Below are 14313 nucleotides of genomic sequence, written 5' to 3' on the forward strand. Positions count from 1 at the left end.
AATTATGAACCCAAAGTGAAAACTGTGATTTCAGGTTATCACTGCAATAAAATCACATAAATGGGCTGAGTTGTTATGTGTATTTTTTTATACAAGTATGACTATTTTCTCAGGAAATTTACAGAAAAAAATATTTCAGATAATATATGTCATTTGAGAAGAAATTCTTAAGTACTCCATGTTGCCTGATAACATGAATGGGAATTTCTTAGTATTTCTGCCCCAGGGTTGGGAAACATTAGTGGAAGTAAGAAAATGAACAAAGGGGGTAATTGTCTATACATCAGAGCAGAAAGCTTCAGCAAGTGAGTTACATAAATATTGTAAAGGGTTAAATTAAAAGAAATTGAAATTCCAGGACAAAAATAGGAGTAAGTTTTTCACTCAGAATCCAATAAAAGAATAGGCACTTCTTGTTCTGAGGCTTTCAGCCTGCTTCAAGGGCACTTCTTCAGACTCAGAACAATTTCCCTTTTTATAACTGCCATCAGAACAACTCTTTTCAGAGCCCTCTTGATGTCTTTATTCCTCAGACTGTAGATGAAGGGGTTCAGCATGGGTGTGACCACAGTGTACATCACCGAAGCCGTTGCATACGAGCGTGAGCTGTGGGTTGCAGAAGAGCTAAGGGACACTCCTATACCCGTACAATAATATAAGGAGACAACTAAAAGGTGAGATGCACAGGTGGAAAATGCTTTATATTTCCCCTGAGCTGATGCAATTCCATGTATGGAGAATACTATCTTAGAGTAAGAGTAAAGGATACCAGCCAGGGGACCACCAGCCAGCAGCACTCCTGTAAAATATATAAGTGTGTCATTAAGAAAGGTGTCACAACAGGCAAGTCTGACAACCTGTTGAATTTCACAGAAAAAGTGGGGGATTTCCAAGTTTGTACAGAAGGACAACCGCAATATCATTAGGCTTTCTAATAAGGAATTCAGAGCACTAATGATCCAGGACACCAGAACCAGCAGTCCAGAGAGCTGGGGGTTCATGATGACTGTGTAGTGCAGGGGGTGGCAGATGGCCACAAAGCGATCATAGGCCATCACAGCCAGGAGAAAATCATCTAACACTGCAAAGTGTATATAAAAATACATCTGGCTGATGCAACCCTCATAGGTTATAGCTTTGCTCTGGGTCTGTATATTCACTAGCATCTTTAGAATAGTTGTGGTGGTGAAACAGATGTCTGCAAAGGACAGGTTTGAGAGAAAAAAGTACATGGGGGTGTGGAGGCAGGAATCTGAACTGACTGCCAGGATGATGAGCAGGTTTCCAAGCACAGTGATCAGATACATGGAGAGGAAAAGTCCAAATATGAGGGATTGTAGTTCTGGTTCCTCTGATAATCCCTGAAGAAAAAATTCAGAATTTTGTGTATGGTTGCCTGGTACCATATCGTGATAGTGATGACTAGGAATGAAAAAAAAAAAATAACATAGTTAATTTTTACACAAATATGCATTACTAAGAGTTGACATGTTACAATTTGTATTTTACGTTCAAAAATTGGTTTAAAGTTTGTGTACAAATTATTTCCTTTGAGAGATCTATCTTGATATCTCTGACTAACATTCTTTTAAATAGAGGGAAAGGCTATACATATGAGTTGGAAAAAAAAAAAAAAAAAGGTCTAAAATGCCCAGGTGGTCCTAGATAGGTTATGATGAGGAGAAAACTCTGACTGTTCCCCAAGAGATCATATATTGAACAGTTTTAATGAGAAATGTTTTCATGCATTTAAAGAATATATGTTGAGTATTGACCATCTCATAAGCAAAAGAATAAGATGCTGAAACAAAAAATAAAGTATATAATAGTGAAAGAATATAAGCAAATAAATATCATATATCATGTCACATGTTGACCAATGCTGTGAATATAGAAAAAGTATGTATAAAAAACAGTGGATGGGGATTTTATGTTTTACAGGGTGTTCAGAAGATCTGTCAATGATGAAGACAAAGCTGGAGACATGAAGATATGGGAGAGAAGAAAGTACCCTACAGGGCAAAGAGCCAGAGAAAAGACCCTTAGAAAGACTCTTGTTTCAGATCTTGAGGACTGAAAATTGAACCAGTGTGGTGAGGTAATGAGCAGGAGGGCATGAGGAGAAATGGTGTCAGAGAATGTTGAGGAATGAGGTGGTCTCCCTGCTACAGCTGAAACTTCAATACACAGGGAGTACATTACTCACACATTGTTCTTTGCCCTTTATTAATTTTGTATATAAGGAATCTTGTGAGCAGAATTATCCATCTCCTGGTTTACATTCTGGTGTCTGTATTTTTAGGGTCACAGATGTACACACTGCTATATTTAAAATAGATAACCAATAAGGACCTACTGTAAAGTACAGAAAACTCTACTCAATATTCTGTAAGAGCCTAAATGGGAAAATAATTTGAAAAATAATATATACGTTTATATGTATGATTGAATCACTTTGTTGTACACCTGAAACTAACAAGAAGATGTTAATCAACTATAGTCCAAAAGATACCATATATATATATATATATATATATATATATATGCCAATATAAAATAAATTCTAAAAAGCAGTCAAAAATAAAAACAATAAAAATACAGTTTATTCTCAAGGAGGCAACAACTAAATTGGTGACTACCTTCTCAATAGAAACAATGAAGTTCAGAACAAAATGATATGTTGAGTTTGAAAAAATAATACCACTAACTGAAAATTCTATATCAAGTGAAAATATGCTTCAAGAATAAAGGTGAAATAAAGGCTTTTTTAGGGAAAAAAAAGTATACAGGCAAAGTACCACTCCCCTAATAAACACACATGCACGCACTAACACACACACAGTGTATTGTGGCTTCCTGGGGCCATATTATTACCAGGGTTTTCTCATTCCATCCGCAATCATTACTATAACAATGATACAAAGGAAGTTTTCAAAATCAGATGGTCTTAACCTTAAAGGATGTAGAAATAGGAGTGATATCAGCATAATGATGGGGTGAGATGCTCCCTTTGTCTCTCCCCTTAATCTACAACTAGTAAACATCCATAACTCAACAAAGTTACTTCTTCCCAACACACTAGGACACCAGAGAATTTCACACATCTGTTCATCTAAAGCTTGGAAGACTAGAATGTATAGAGTTGGCAGGACTAGTGTAATAGTGGAGGTGGTAACAGTGGAGGTAGTGCCAGTGATCTTAGACCTCTGGTTGTTGCAGCTAAGTGCACAGCCCTAGGAAATCAGGTAGGATCAGAGAATTCGGTGGACACAGCTCCAGCATTGAAGCCTCAGCAGATCCAATGGTTATAGGGAACTGGGAAGCAGTAGCAGTAAGGTCTGTGACCCTACTCTTTTAGTAACAGAGGTGCCCATGACTCTGCACCCACCTCCCACTTCCTACCCACACTAGAAGTGCCTGTAAGCCTGGCAAACTCAGACATGGCAAAGATGCCTGTGACCCTGGCCACCTCCTACTTTCACCCTGCCCTTGCAGTGGCAGAAACAAAGGCCCAGGAAGAAATGGACACAGCAACAGTGCCTGCCATCAAGGTGCCCCAGTGGCTATATCAACAGCACCAGCAGCAGCAAGGCAGTAATGATCCTGAAGACACAATCAACGAGGGCACTGGGTGATGCCTCTGACAGAGGCAGTCATGGGTGGAAAGTGCCAGTTCCCAAATATAACCAGAGGCAGCTCAGGAAAGAGAAACCAAACACTTGTGCTTTAGTGTCACCACTGAAACAAGAAAAGGCAAGTTGAATCATTACAATCAAGCAAAAAAATAAAATACCTAAAGAAGAAAAGTGCTCACTATTTTAAATGTGTCAGCAGAGAAACAACTCATTAAACACCATGCAGAACTATGGTAACAATATACCACAGAAAGAAAGTGGCAATTCTCCACAAACCAAGCTTAAAGTCATGGAATATTGTGACGTAACAAATAATTCAAAATAGCTGCCATAGAGAAACCAATGAGCTACAAAAATTTCAGAAAGGCAATTCAATGAGCAAAGAAATAAAATTCATGAACAGCAGGATTTTATCAAAAGATTGAATATCTTAAAAGTAATAAAGAGAAATCCTGAAGCTGAAAAACTCAATGAACAAGATCAAGAATATATCAGAAAGCACTGGAAATAGAACAGACTAAATGAAAAGAGAATTAATGAGCTCAAAAATAGAAATCTAGAAATGATATAAGTAAAATAAAAAAGAGAAGTAAGACACTAAAAATATGAGGAAACCCTATTAGAGCTATCTGACATTTTGAGGAAGGGTAATATTAAGGTAATGGGTATCCCAGAAGGAGAAGAGAGGGAGAAGGGAGCAGAGAGTTTATTTAAAGGAATAATAAGCTGAGAACTTCCCAAACCTAGGGAAGGAACTGGGTACACTAGCCCATGAAGTGATGAGAACACCTAATTACCTCAACACAAAACGCCTTCCCCAAGGCACATTATTTTAAAACTGTGAAAAGTCAGTGAGAAGGAAAAAAAAATAAAGTCAGTAAAGAAAAAATAATGATTAACTACAGTGAACCCTCATTAGGCTATCAGCAGTTTTCTCAGCAGAAATTCTATAGGCTAGGAAAGAGTAGAGTAACACACTCAAAATACTGAAAGATAAAAACTGTCAGTCAACAATACTCTAACCATCAAGATTAAAATTCAGATATGAAGGAGAAACAGTCTTTCCCAGGCAAGCAAAAGCTGAGGAAGTTCATCAATACTAGACCTACCTTACAAGAAATGTTGAAAGGAGCTCTCCCTCCCAGAGGCAAAAAGGCAAGGTACACAAAGTTTGAGTAAGGTAATAAACAGACAGACAGAATCAGAAAATTGCAACTCTATATCAAAATAGGCTGTTAAACAGAATTACAACAGAGTGGTTAAAGGAGAAAAATGTAGTAAAAATAATTACAGCTACTTTAACTTGGTAATAAGCTTACAATATTAAAAGGGATAATATGAGGCAACTAAAACACAAAAGGGGAAGAGGGAATGGATGAAACTCACATAGGTAGATGTAGACAAGATATTATCAACAGAAAAATGACCATTTTATGTATGGAACATTGTATATAAACATCACAGTAACAACAAACGTAAATCTAGAACAGAGACATGAAATTTATAGAAAGAGGAAACTAAAAAGAACATCTTAGAAAACCAGCAAACTAAAATGGCAGATAGAACTGCAAGGAAAATGAAAGAAAGGAGATATAGAGCAAGCAGAAAACAAAAGATAAAGTGGCAGCACTAAGTCCTATTTTACCAATAGTAACCTTACAGGTAAATGGATTAAATTCACCAATTAAAAGACACATAATGGTTGAATTGAAACAAGACCTAAGAATATGTTGGCTCCAGGTGATTCATCTAAGCTCTAAAGAAAAACATAGGCTCAAATTAAAGGGAAAAATGATAATACTCCAAGCAAATGGCAGTCAAAAGATTATGGGTGTAGACATATTTATATCAGAAAAAAATAGACTTCAAGCTAAAAAATTAAAAGAGACAGATGGACATTATATAATGATAAAGAAGATAATTCATCGAGAAGACATAACAATTATTAATATTTATGTCTCTAACATAGGAGCACCAAAATATATAAAATAATGGTTGAGACATAAATGGAAAAATGGGCAGCAATAGAATAATAGTAGGGGACTTTAACATGGCACTGACATTAATAGATAAATCATTCAGAAAATAGTCAAGAAAGAAACAGTGTCCTTTAACGAAACATTAGGCCAGATAAGCATGATAGATTTGTACAGAACATTCCCTCCAAATGCAACAGAATACACATTCTACTCAAATGCACATGAAAATTCCTCAAGGATAGACCATATGATAGGAAACAAAACAAGTCTAAATAAATTTAATAAGGTTGAAATCATAGCAAACATCTTTCTGATCACAATGGTCCAAAACTAGAAATCAAATACAAGAAGAAACCTGGAAAAATCACAAATATATAGAAGCTGAACCACAAGATGCTGAACTACTATTGAGTCAAAGAAGAAATCCAAGGAGTAAAAAAATTGCTGAAGAGAAATTAAACTGAAAATACAACATATCCAAATCTTTGGGATGCAGCAAAAGGACTTCTAAGAGAGAAAGTTATATCAATATAGGTCTGCCTGAGCAAACCATATAGGTCTCAAACAATCTGACCTTACAATTAAAGGAACCAGAGAAAGAAGAACAAACAGCAGAAAGTCTGTAGATGGAAGGGAGTATTAAAGATCAGAGCAGAAATAAATACAATACTGATTAAAAAGACAATAGAAAAGATCAATTAAATTCACAGCTGTTTTTTAAAAGATAAATAAAATTCACAAACATTTGATAGAATCATTTAAAAAGAGAGATTTCTGACCAATAAAATCAGAAATGAAAAAGAAGTAAAAATTGATACCACAAAAATAAAAATAATCTTTATAAACTAATATTATGAACAGCAATATGCTAACAAATTGGACAACCTAGAAGAAATAAACAAATTCTTAGAATCATACAAACTTCCAAGATTGAATCATGAAGAGAAAGATCTGAGTAATCTGAGCACTAGTACAGATATTGAAACAGTAATCAAAAAGCTCCCAAAAAGTAAATGTCCAGGACAAGACAGCATCAAAGGTGAGTTTTAGCAAACATTCAAAGAAGCTTTAATACCCACACTTCTCAAACTCCTCCAAAGAATTCCAAAGGAGTATACACTCCTAACTCATCTCATAAAGCCACAATTACCCTGATACCAAAAACATACCAGGAAAACACACTCAAAATAAGAAAACTGTAGTCCAATATCTGTAATAAAAATATATGCAAAAATCTTCAAAAATATTAGCAAAAAGAATAAAGTAATGTATCAGAAGGATCACACACAACAATCAAGTGGAATTTACTTCTAGGATGCAAGGATCTTTCAACATCTGTGAATCAATCAACATGTTGAACTACATTAGAATATGAAGGATAAAAATCATATGATCAACCCAATAGATGCAGAAAAAGCATTTGACAAGATTCAACACACATTTATGACAAATACTCTCAATTAAGTGGGTCCAGAAGGAGTGTAACTAAACATAATAAAAGCCATAGATGACAAACCCACAGCTAACATCATACTCAATGGCAAAAAAACCGAGTGACATCACTCTAAGATCAGGAAAAAGAAAAGGGTACCACTCTCACCACTATTTTTCAAAATAGTACTGGAATCCTAGCTAAAGCAATAAGAAAATGGAAATATAGAACAAAAACCAACACCATTTGTGGATGTCATGATTTTACATATATACATAAAATTATATATATATATATATATATATATATATATATACACACACATATATATATAATTCTGAAGACTCCACCAAAAAGAAAAAAAAAAACATTAGAAATAATAAACAAATACATAAAGTTTCAGGATACAAAAGTAAATGCACAAAATCTATTCTGTTTCTGTACACAAATAATGAACTAGCACAAAAAGAAATTAAGGAAACAATTGCAAAAAAAGAATAATATAACTAGGAATAAATTTAACCAAGGAGGTGAAGGCTTGTACAGTCAAAACTGTAAGATATTGCTGAAAAGAAAACTGAAGAAGACCAAATAAATGGAAGCATATTCTGTGCTTATGGACTGGAAGTATTAACATTATTAAAATGTCCATATTACTTGATTCAATGCTATTGCTTTCAAGATCCCAATGGCATTTTTACAGATAAAAAAAGTAATTCTAAAATTTATATGGAACCACAAAAGACCCCAAATAGCCAAAGACATCCTTAGTAAAAGAACGAAACTGAAGGTATCACACTCTCTGATTTCAAATTATGCAACAAAGCTATAGTAATCAAAACTGTGTGGTATTACAGGGAACTCTATACAATATTCTGTAATGGTCTATGTGGGAACAGAATCTTAAAAAAAAGGAGAGGGTGGATATATGTATATTTATAATTTTCATCTTGCTTTACACCTGAAAATAACATAAAATTGTAAATCAACTATACTCCAATATTAAGAAAAAAGCATGATTTTGGCAGAAAACCAGCCAAACAGACCAATGGAACACAATTGAGAGTGAAAAAGTAAATGCACACATATGTATAATTAATTTATGACAAAGGAACAAACAACATACAACATATCAGTAAATGGTATTTGGAAAATTGGATAGCCACATGGAAAAGAGAGAAACTAGACAGTGTTTTATACCATAAACAAAAATCAACACATAATTGATCAAGGACTTGAGTATAAGACCTGAAATCAGAAAACTCCTATAAAAAACATAGGCAGTATAATCTTTGCAATATCTTTCTAAACATGTCTCCTCAGGCAAGGGAAACAGAAGCAAAAATAAGCCACATCAAACTAAACTGTTTCTTCATCAACAACATGGAAAAGGAATGTATTGAATGGGAAAATATATTTGCAAATCCTATATTTGATAAGGGGTTAATATCCAAACTGTATAAGAAACAGCCCCCAAACAAAAAGAAAATCATCTGATTAAATTGGGGAGAATATCTAAATAGACATTTTTCCAAAGAAGACATACAGAAGGACAACATGCACATGCAAAGATATTCAACATCACTAACTGGTAGGGAAATTAACACAATGAGACATCACCTCAGGCCTTTTAGAATGGCTACTATCAAAAAAGCAAGAAATAATAAGTGTTAAAAAGGATGCATAGAAAATGGAACCCTCATATTCTATTGGTAGGAATGTAGATTGGTGCAGTCATTGTGAAAAACAGTATGGAGGTCCCCCCCCCCCAAAAAAAAAATAGAGAGCTACCATATGATCCAGCAATGGATTTCTGGGTATTTAGCTGAAGAAAGCAAAACCACGAATTTGAACAGGTATTATGCATACCAATGTCCATTTTAGCACTGTTTACAGCAGCCAAAATATGGAAGGAATCTAAATGTCCATCGATAGATGAACGGATAAAGTTGTTGCGTATATAAACAATGTAATACTACTCAGCCATAAAAATGTGAAATCTTTCCATTTTTGACAACATGGATAGACCTGAGAGTATTATACTAAGTGAAATAAGCCATACAGAGAAAGACAAACACTACATGATTCTACTTATTTGTAGAATATAAAAAACAAAAACTACAAAACAAGTAAATGTACAAATCAAATAATATACAAATCAAATTAAATAAAAACAAACACTTAGATACAGAGCACAGAGTAGTAGTTAGCAGTGTTGAGAGGAGAAGGAAAGGGGTAGAATAAGTAAAAAGGGTCACCTGTATGGTGATGGATGGAAAATAAACTTTTGGTGGTGAGTGCCCTGCAATAGAAGTCAAAATATAATGTTGTACACATGAAACATATAATGTTATAAACCAATGTTACCTTGATAAATAAAAGAATGTAGAAATAGTATCCAAATTCCACTTGGTAAGCTTCTCATGGACATGCAAACATGGGGATCCAAATTCATGTGGCCATTTTGTGTCCTGGATTTAAGGAAATATGAAAATCAGTTCAACAACAGAGAACAAGGATAGATATACACATGAGTGGGAAACAAGGTCTAAAATGCTCAGGTATTCCCTGAAAGACTATGTTGAGGACAGAAGTTTTTTGCTTCTTGCAGCTTTCCAACTGTTATGTCCCCCTGAATGCCCAGGATACTTAATAAAGCCAGAAAAATTGCCCAATTTATTCTGAAAAGAAAGAAATGATACCTTATGATATGGTGACCTTTTACTGATTCAAGATCCCATTAGATAAATGGTCATAGGAAACAAAACCTCAAATTACAACATAAATTATACAAAGTACAATGATAATTAAACATTTTTAAAGATTAACTGGTGAAAGGTTTCTGAAAAATATTACATGCAAACCTTTCTGTGTCAGAAAATTGAGTTTTTTTAACATAAATATTCATAGTAGCTTTATGTATAAGAGTCAGAAACTGGAAGCAAATAATTCCTATCAACAGGTGAATGGTGAAACAAAGTGGGGCATTCATAGAATGGAATATTATTTGTTAATAACAAGGGATTATATAAACTTGGACAAATCTCCAGAGATTTATGTTGAGTGAAAAAGTCAATCCCCAAAGAGTACAAACAAAATGATTCCATTTTTATAGCATTTTAAAAATAATTATATGTATTATATTTTTCACTTTTATTTTTCTATTTTTAAAATTTGTTTTATAGTTGAATTGCAATGTCATGTTGATTGCTGACTCAGTTACACATACATACACATTCTGCTTCATATTCTTTCCCATTATGGTTTATCATAGGATATGGAATAATATCCCTGTGCTATACAGTAGGACCTTGTTGTTTAGCCACTCTATATATGCGTTTGCATCTGCTAATCCCAAACTCCCAATGCATCCCTCTAACCCTCTTGGCAACCACCAGTCTGTTCTCTATGTCCCTGATTCTGAGAAAACTGAATTTTGAATCCTGGATCTATCACATATTAGCTGTTTGTCCATGTAGAGCAAACAGAACAGTTTATATCCTCATTCAAATAATGTGGATACTGGTATCCATTCTCTGGAGGTGCCTAGCAGATTTAGTCAATATTTATAAAAAGCATAGCATGTTTCCTTCCTGTAGTAAATGTATGGTGTCCTGGTGTTTGGACAAGACCAGTAATCAAGATGACATATAAACAGATACCTCAAGGAATAGAGGGCAGAAGCCACAAGCATATCTGGGAATGTGTGTGTCTGGCAGAGGGAATGACCATTTCAAAGGTCTGCAGGATTACATTACTTTCAGCTATTCAAGTCCAAAAATGGAAACAAGTATAGGAAGTGAAATAAGCAACAGAGAGAGTGATCAGAGACCATGTTAGGCAATTTTGAAAAAATAGATGGTCTCACTGTTGGTGTTACTTCAAGACAAAGGGTGTGACTCCTCCACACCTCTTATACTTTATAAATCTGTTTGCAAAGGCATCCTGTAAATTGAAACGGACTCCCTCTTTTACACCATCAGTTGTTTGAATTCTTACCTCTGTATTACAAGGGTCACCTTGGAATGTATGAGACCTGCTCTGTACTGCAGCTCTGAGGACTGATTTCACTCCACAACACACACACAAACACACACACACACACACACACACACACACACACACACACACCATTGCTTCCTGGGCTGTGTTCTTATTATACCTGTCTTATATCCAGCCCCAGTGTTTGACCTATGCGTAGGCATAATTCAAGCTGGCCAGATCACTTGTAATTCCCCCCAAAAAAGTAAAATTGGTAACTGAAATTCCAATTAGTACGATTTTCATGGAAAAAATAAAATTGAGGCTCCAGATAGGCATGCTCATTTTATGTCCTATATTTGAAGAAACATAAAGAAACTGATCAATAAACAGAGAGAGAGAGAGAGAGATTTGGACATGAAACGAATAAGTGATCAGTAAAAAAAATCTAACAGCTCAAGCGGTCCCTGAGAGATGGTGAGAAGGAAAACAAACAAACAAAAGAGAAAAACATTTGTTATTCCAACTCTTGTTATAGCTACTTTATATATAGAAAACACAATAAAAGAGAAAAATAAATTTGGCCAGTAGAAAAAAAAAAAAAAGGCAGTGATATCTTTATGGTGTCAATCACTTGTAGATGCAAAGCTCCAAGAGGAAATTATGCTAAAGGAATAAACCAATATCTCACCAGAGGAAACATGCAAAGTACAACCAAGTTGGGCATTTTATGCATGAAGCAGTAGAAGACTTGTTTTTTCTGTGCCTATTCCATATTTATTTGACCAACTGGATTTAATATGCCATTATAGGAGATGAGAAAAGTCCCTTTTATTTTTCTACGTATCATCTTTTCTTTGTTTTTCCTGGAGTTTGCATTTTGATCTTTCTTTTAAAAAATCAGTGGGAACAGTCTATTCCTGGTTCTAGCTTTGGAAAAGAGGTTCCCTTAGACCACACTGTAAAATTCGGCACACACCATGGTAATCCATCCTCTAACTCTGAATAACCTTCTTGACAATTTTATGTCTGAAGAAATATGTCATTAGCACACATTTTATTGTTCTGTGAATTCACCATTATAATGCAAGTACCAGAGGAGCAGGGCTTTCACTTGCATTGTTTGCTGTAGCTTTCCAAAATGGTATGTGAATATATGCGCACTTATATAGAAACAAATCTACAAAAATGAAAAATTATGAAATAAAGTGATTGGCAGAGATAATAAAACCAGTAAAGAAGGGTGGTGTCATACAATGGTATTCAACAAATTAATGGAGTATTGAAAAATAACTGAAATATGATACACAATAGAAATAATTAAACAATATCAACATGGATCAATAATTAAAAGCATAGACTTTGACATAAGAGAAGAGGACATAAAGTGTACTTTAAACTCTTTGGCATGTAGCAGATATTCTGTTATTATTTGTTAAATGAATCAGGAATTGTTTCATTACATATGGACATTTAGTATGTGACAAGATTGTATTTCAATTTAGTTGGTAAAGATTGATCGTTTCATAAAAGATGTCACAAATAGCTATCCATTTAGAAGGACATGATGTGGTTCCCTATTTCATCCATCTTTAAAAACTTTGGAAGGATTAAAGACCTCAATGCAAATGGGAAAAGATGTGGTACATGTATTTGTAAACAAACTACAAATAGAAGCTACAGGTGAGCAAATCCATCATAAATAAGTCAAGAACCTCAGATGTAAGAAGATAGATATATTTGACTAAATAAAATTTAAAACTTTTTCTTTTCAGTGCTTTAATATTTTTTAAGCTCTTATGGACAATATATCCAATCAACAGTCAGTAAGCCATGATCTGTAAAAATCACTTAAAATGTTGCTAACTATAGAAGGCATGTAATTCATGGACATATAATAATAACTGGCATATAATTATGAACATGGTGATCGAATATTAGTGTATTTGTTCAAGTTGAAAATAGTTTAATAAACAAGAAATCTCTTTCACATTCATCAGACTGTGAGATAACTTAGAGCTCTCTAACATTTGTATCATTTTGTTTTTACACTTTGCTGTACACCTGAAACTAACACAACATTGTGAATCAACTATACTATAATAACATTTTTTAAAATATCTTTCACATTGATTGGGGTTGGACTTTGTAAACAACAAAAGAGAATTTTCTAGTTTTGCTCCCAGAAATGTGATGTGTTACACTTTGGAGAAACAACATGAAGACAGCTATGAACATTAAAATACAGGTATTTTAAATCAGAATTTCTCAGTCTCAGCACTATTGATATTCTGGACCAGATGATCATTCTTTATGGTAGGGGTCAGTGTGGTACAATTTAGGAGGTTTAGAGCATCTCTGGCCTCTACTAACAGGTCCCCAACTGACAGCCATAAATGTCTTTGGACATTGTTCACTATCCCCTGGGGGTACAATATTGCCTTTGGTGGAGAGCCAGAATGTTAACAAAACAATCTCAAAAGATTTTATAATTGTTATAATAGCAATGTATTGTGAAATGATATGTAAAACATTAAAAGTGTGGCTAGCACAGCTACACCATGAAATTTTTTGCAGCCATTGAAATAATGAATCAGTATTACATGGGTGGATTGGAGGTAAAACCGTGTGGTATTATTGAGTAAGAAGTAAGAGGGAAAACTGGTAGAAGTAAAGACTGCACTAAAAGATAAAGACCATTGATTATGGGCACAATGCTTTATTTGTGCTAATTATATATTTATATAAAAGCATATGCTTGTGTGTATAACATAGGAAGAGAAGTCAGAAAACTGAGTTTTGTTTTCTTTTTTACATGAATATTTATATCAGCTCTATTTATAAGAGTCAGAAACTGAAAAGAACTCACATTCCCTTCAGCAGGTGAATGGTTAAACAAACTTGGGAATCCATAATGTGGAATATTATTTATCAATAACAAGGGATGAATTATTGATATATAAACTTGGACTAATCTCAGAGAATTGTGCTGAATGAGTCAGTCCCCAAAGATTATATACTGAATGAATTTTATAGCATTTTTATTACACATGTATATTTCAGTTTTAATTTTTATTTTTTAAATTTATTTTTAATGAAATATAGTTGAATTACAATATGTTAATTATTGCTGTACAGAAAAGTGACTCAGTTCTGTGTGTGTATATATATATATATGTACACACATTCTTTTCATATTCTTTTCCATTATGGTTTATCATGATATTGAATATAGTTCCCTGTGCTATATGGTAGGACATTGTTTTTTTTATCCATTCTATTGATA

The 14313-nt window shown here is 34.0% G+C and overlaps 1 protein-coding gene across 1 annotated transcript; it reads right to left on the bottom strand.

Moving 5' to 3' along the window:
• Positions 1-437: 437 nt before the first annotated feature.
• On the bottom strand, positions 438-1475 carry LOC130837265 (olfactory receptor 7A17-like). The gene has a single exon (XM_057710079.1). It carries the CDS (start codon positions 1404-1406, stop codon positions 438-440), a length of 969 nt encoding a protein of 322 aa, XP_057566062.1. The 5' UTR covers positions 1407-1475.
• Between the last annotated feature and the right edge of the window lie 12838 nt (positions 1476-14313).

The sequence above is a fragment of the Hippopotamus amphibius genome, chromosome 15 (genome assembly GCF_030028045.1).
Source record: "Hippopotamus amphibius kiboko isolate mHipAmp2 chromosome 15, mHipAmp2.hap2, whole genome shotgun sequence".
In the NCBI taxonomy this organism is placed as follows: domain Eukaryota; kingdom Metazoa; phylum Chordata; class Mammalia; order Artiodactyla; family Hippopotamidae; genus Hippopotamus; species Hippopotamus amphibius.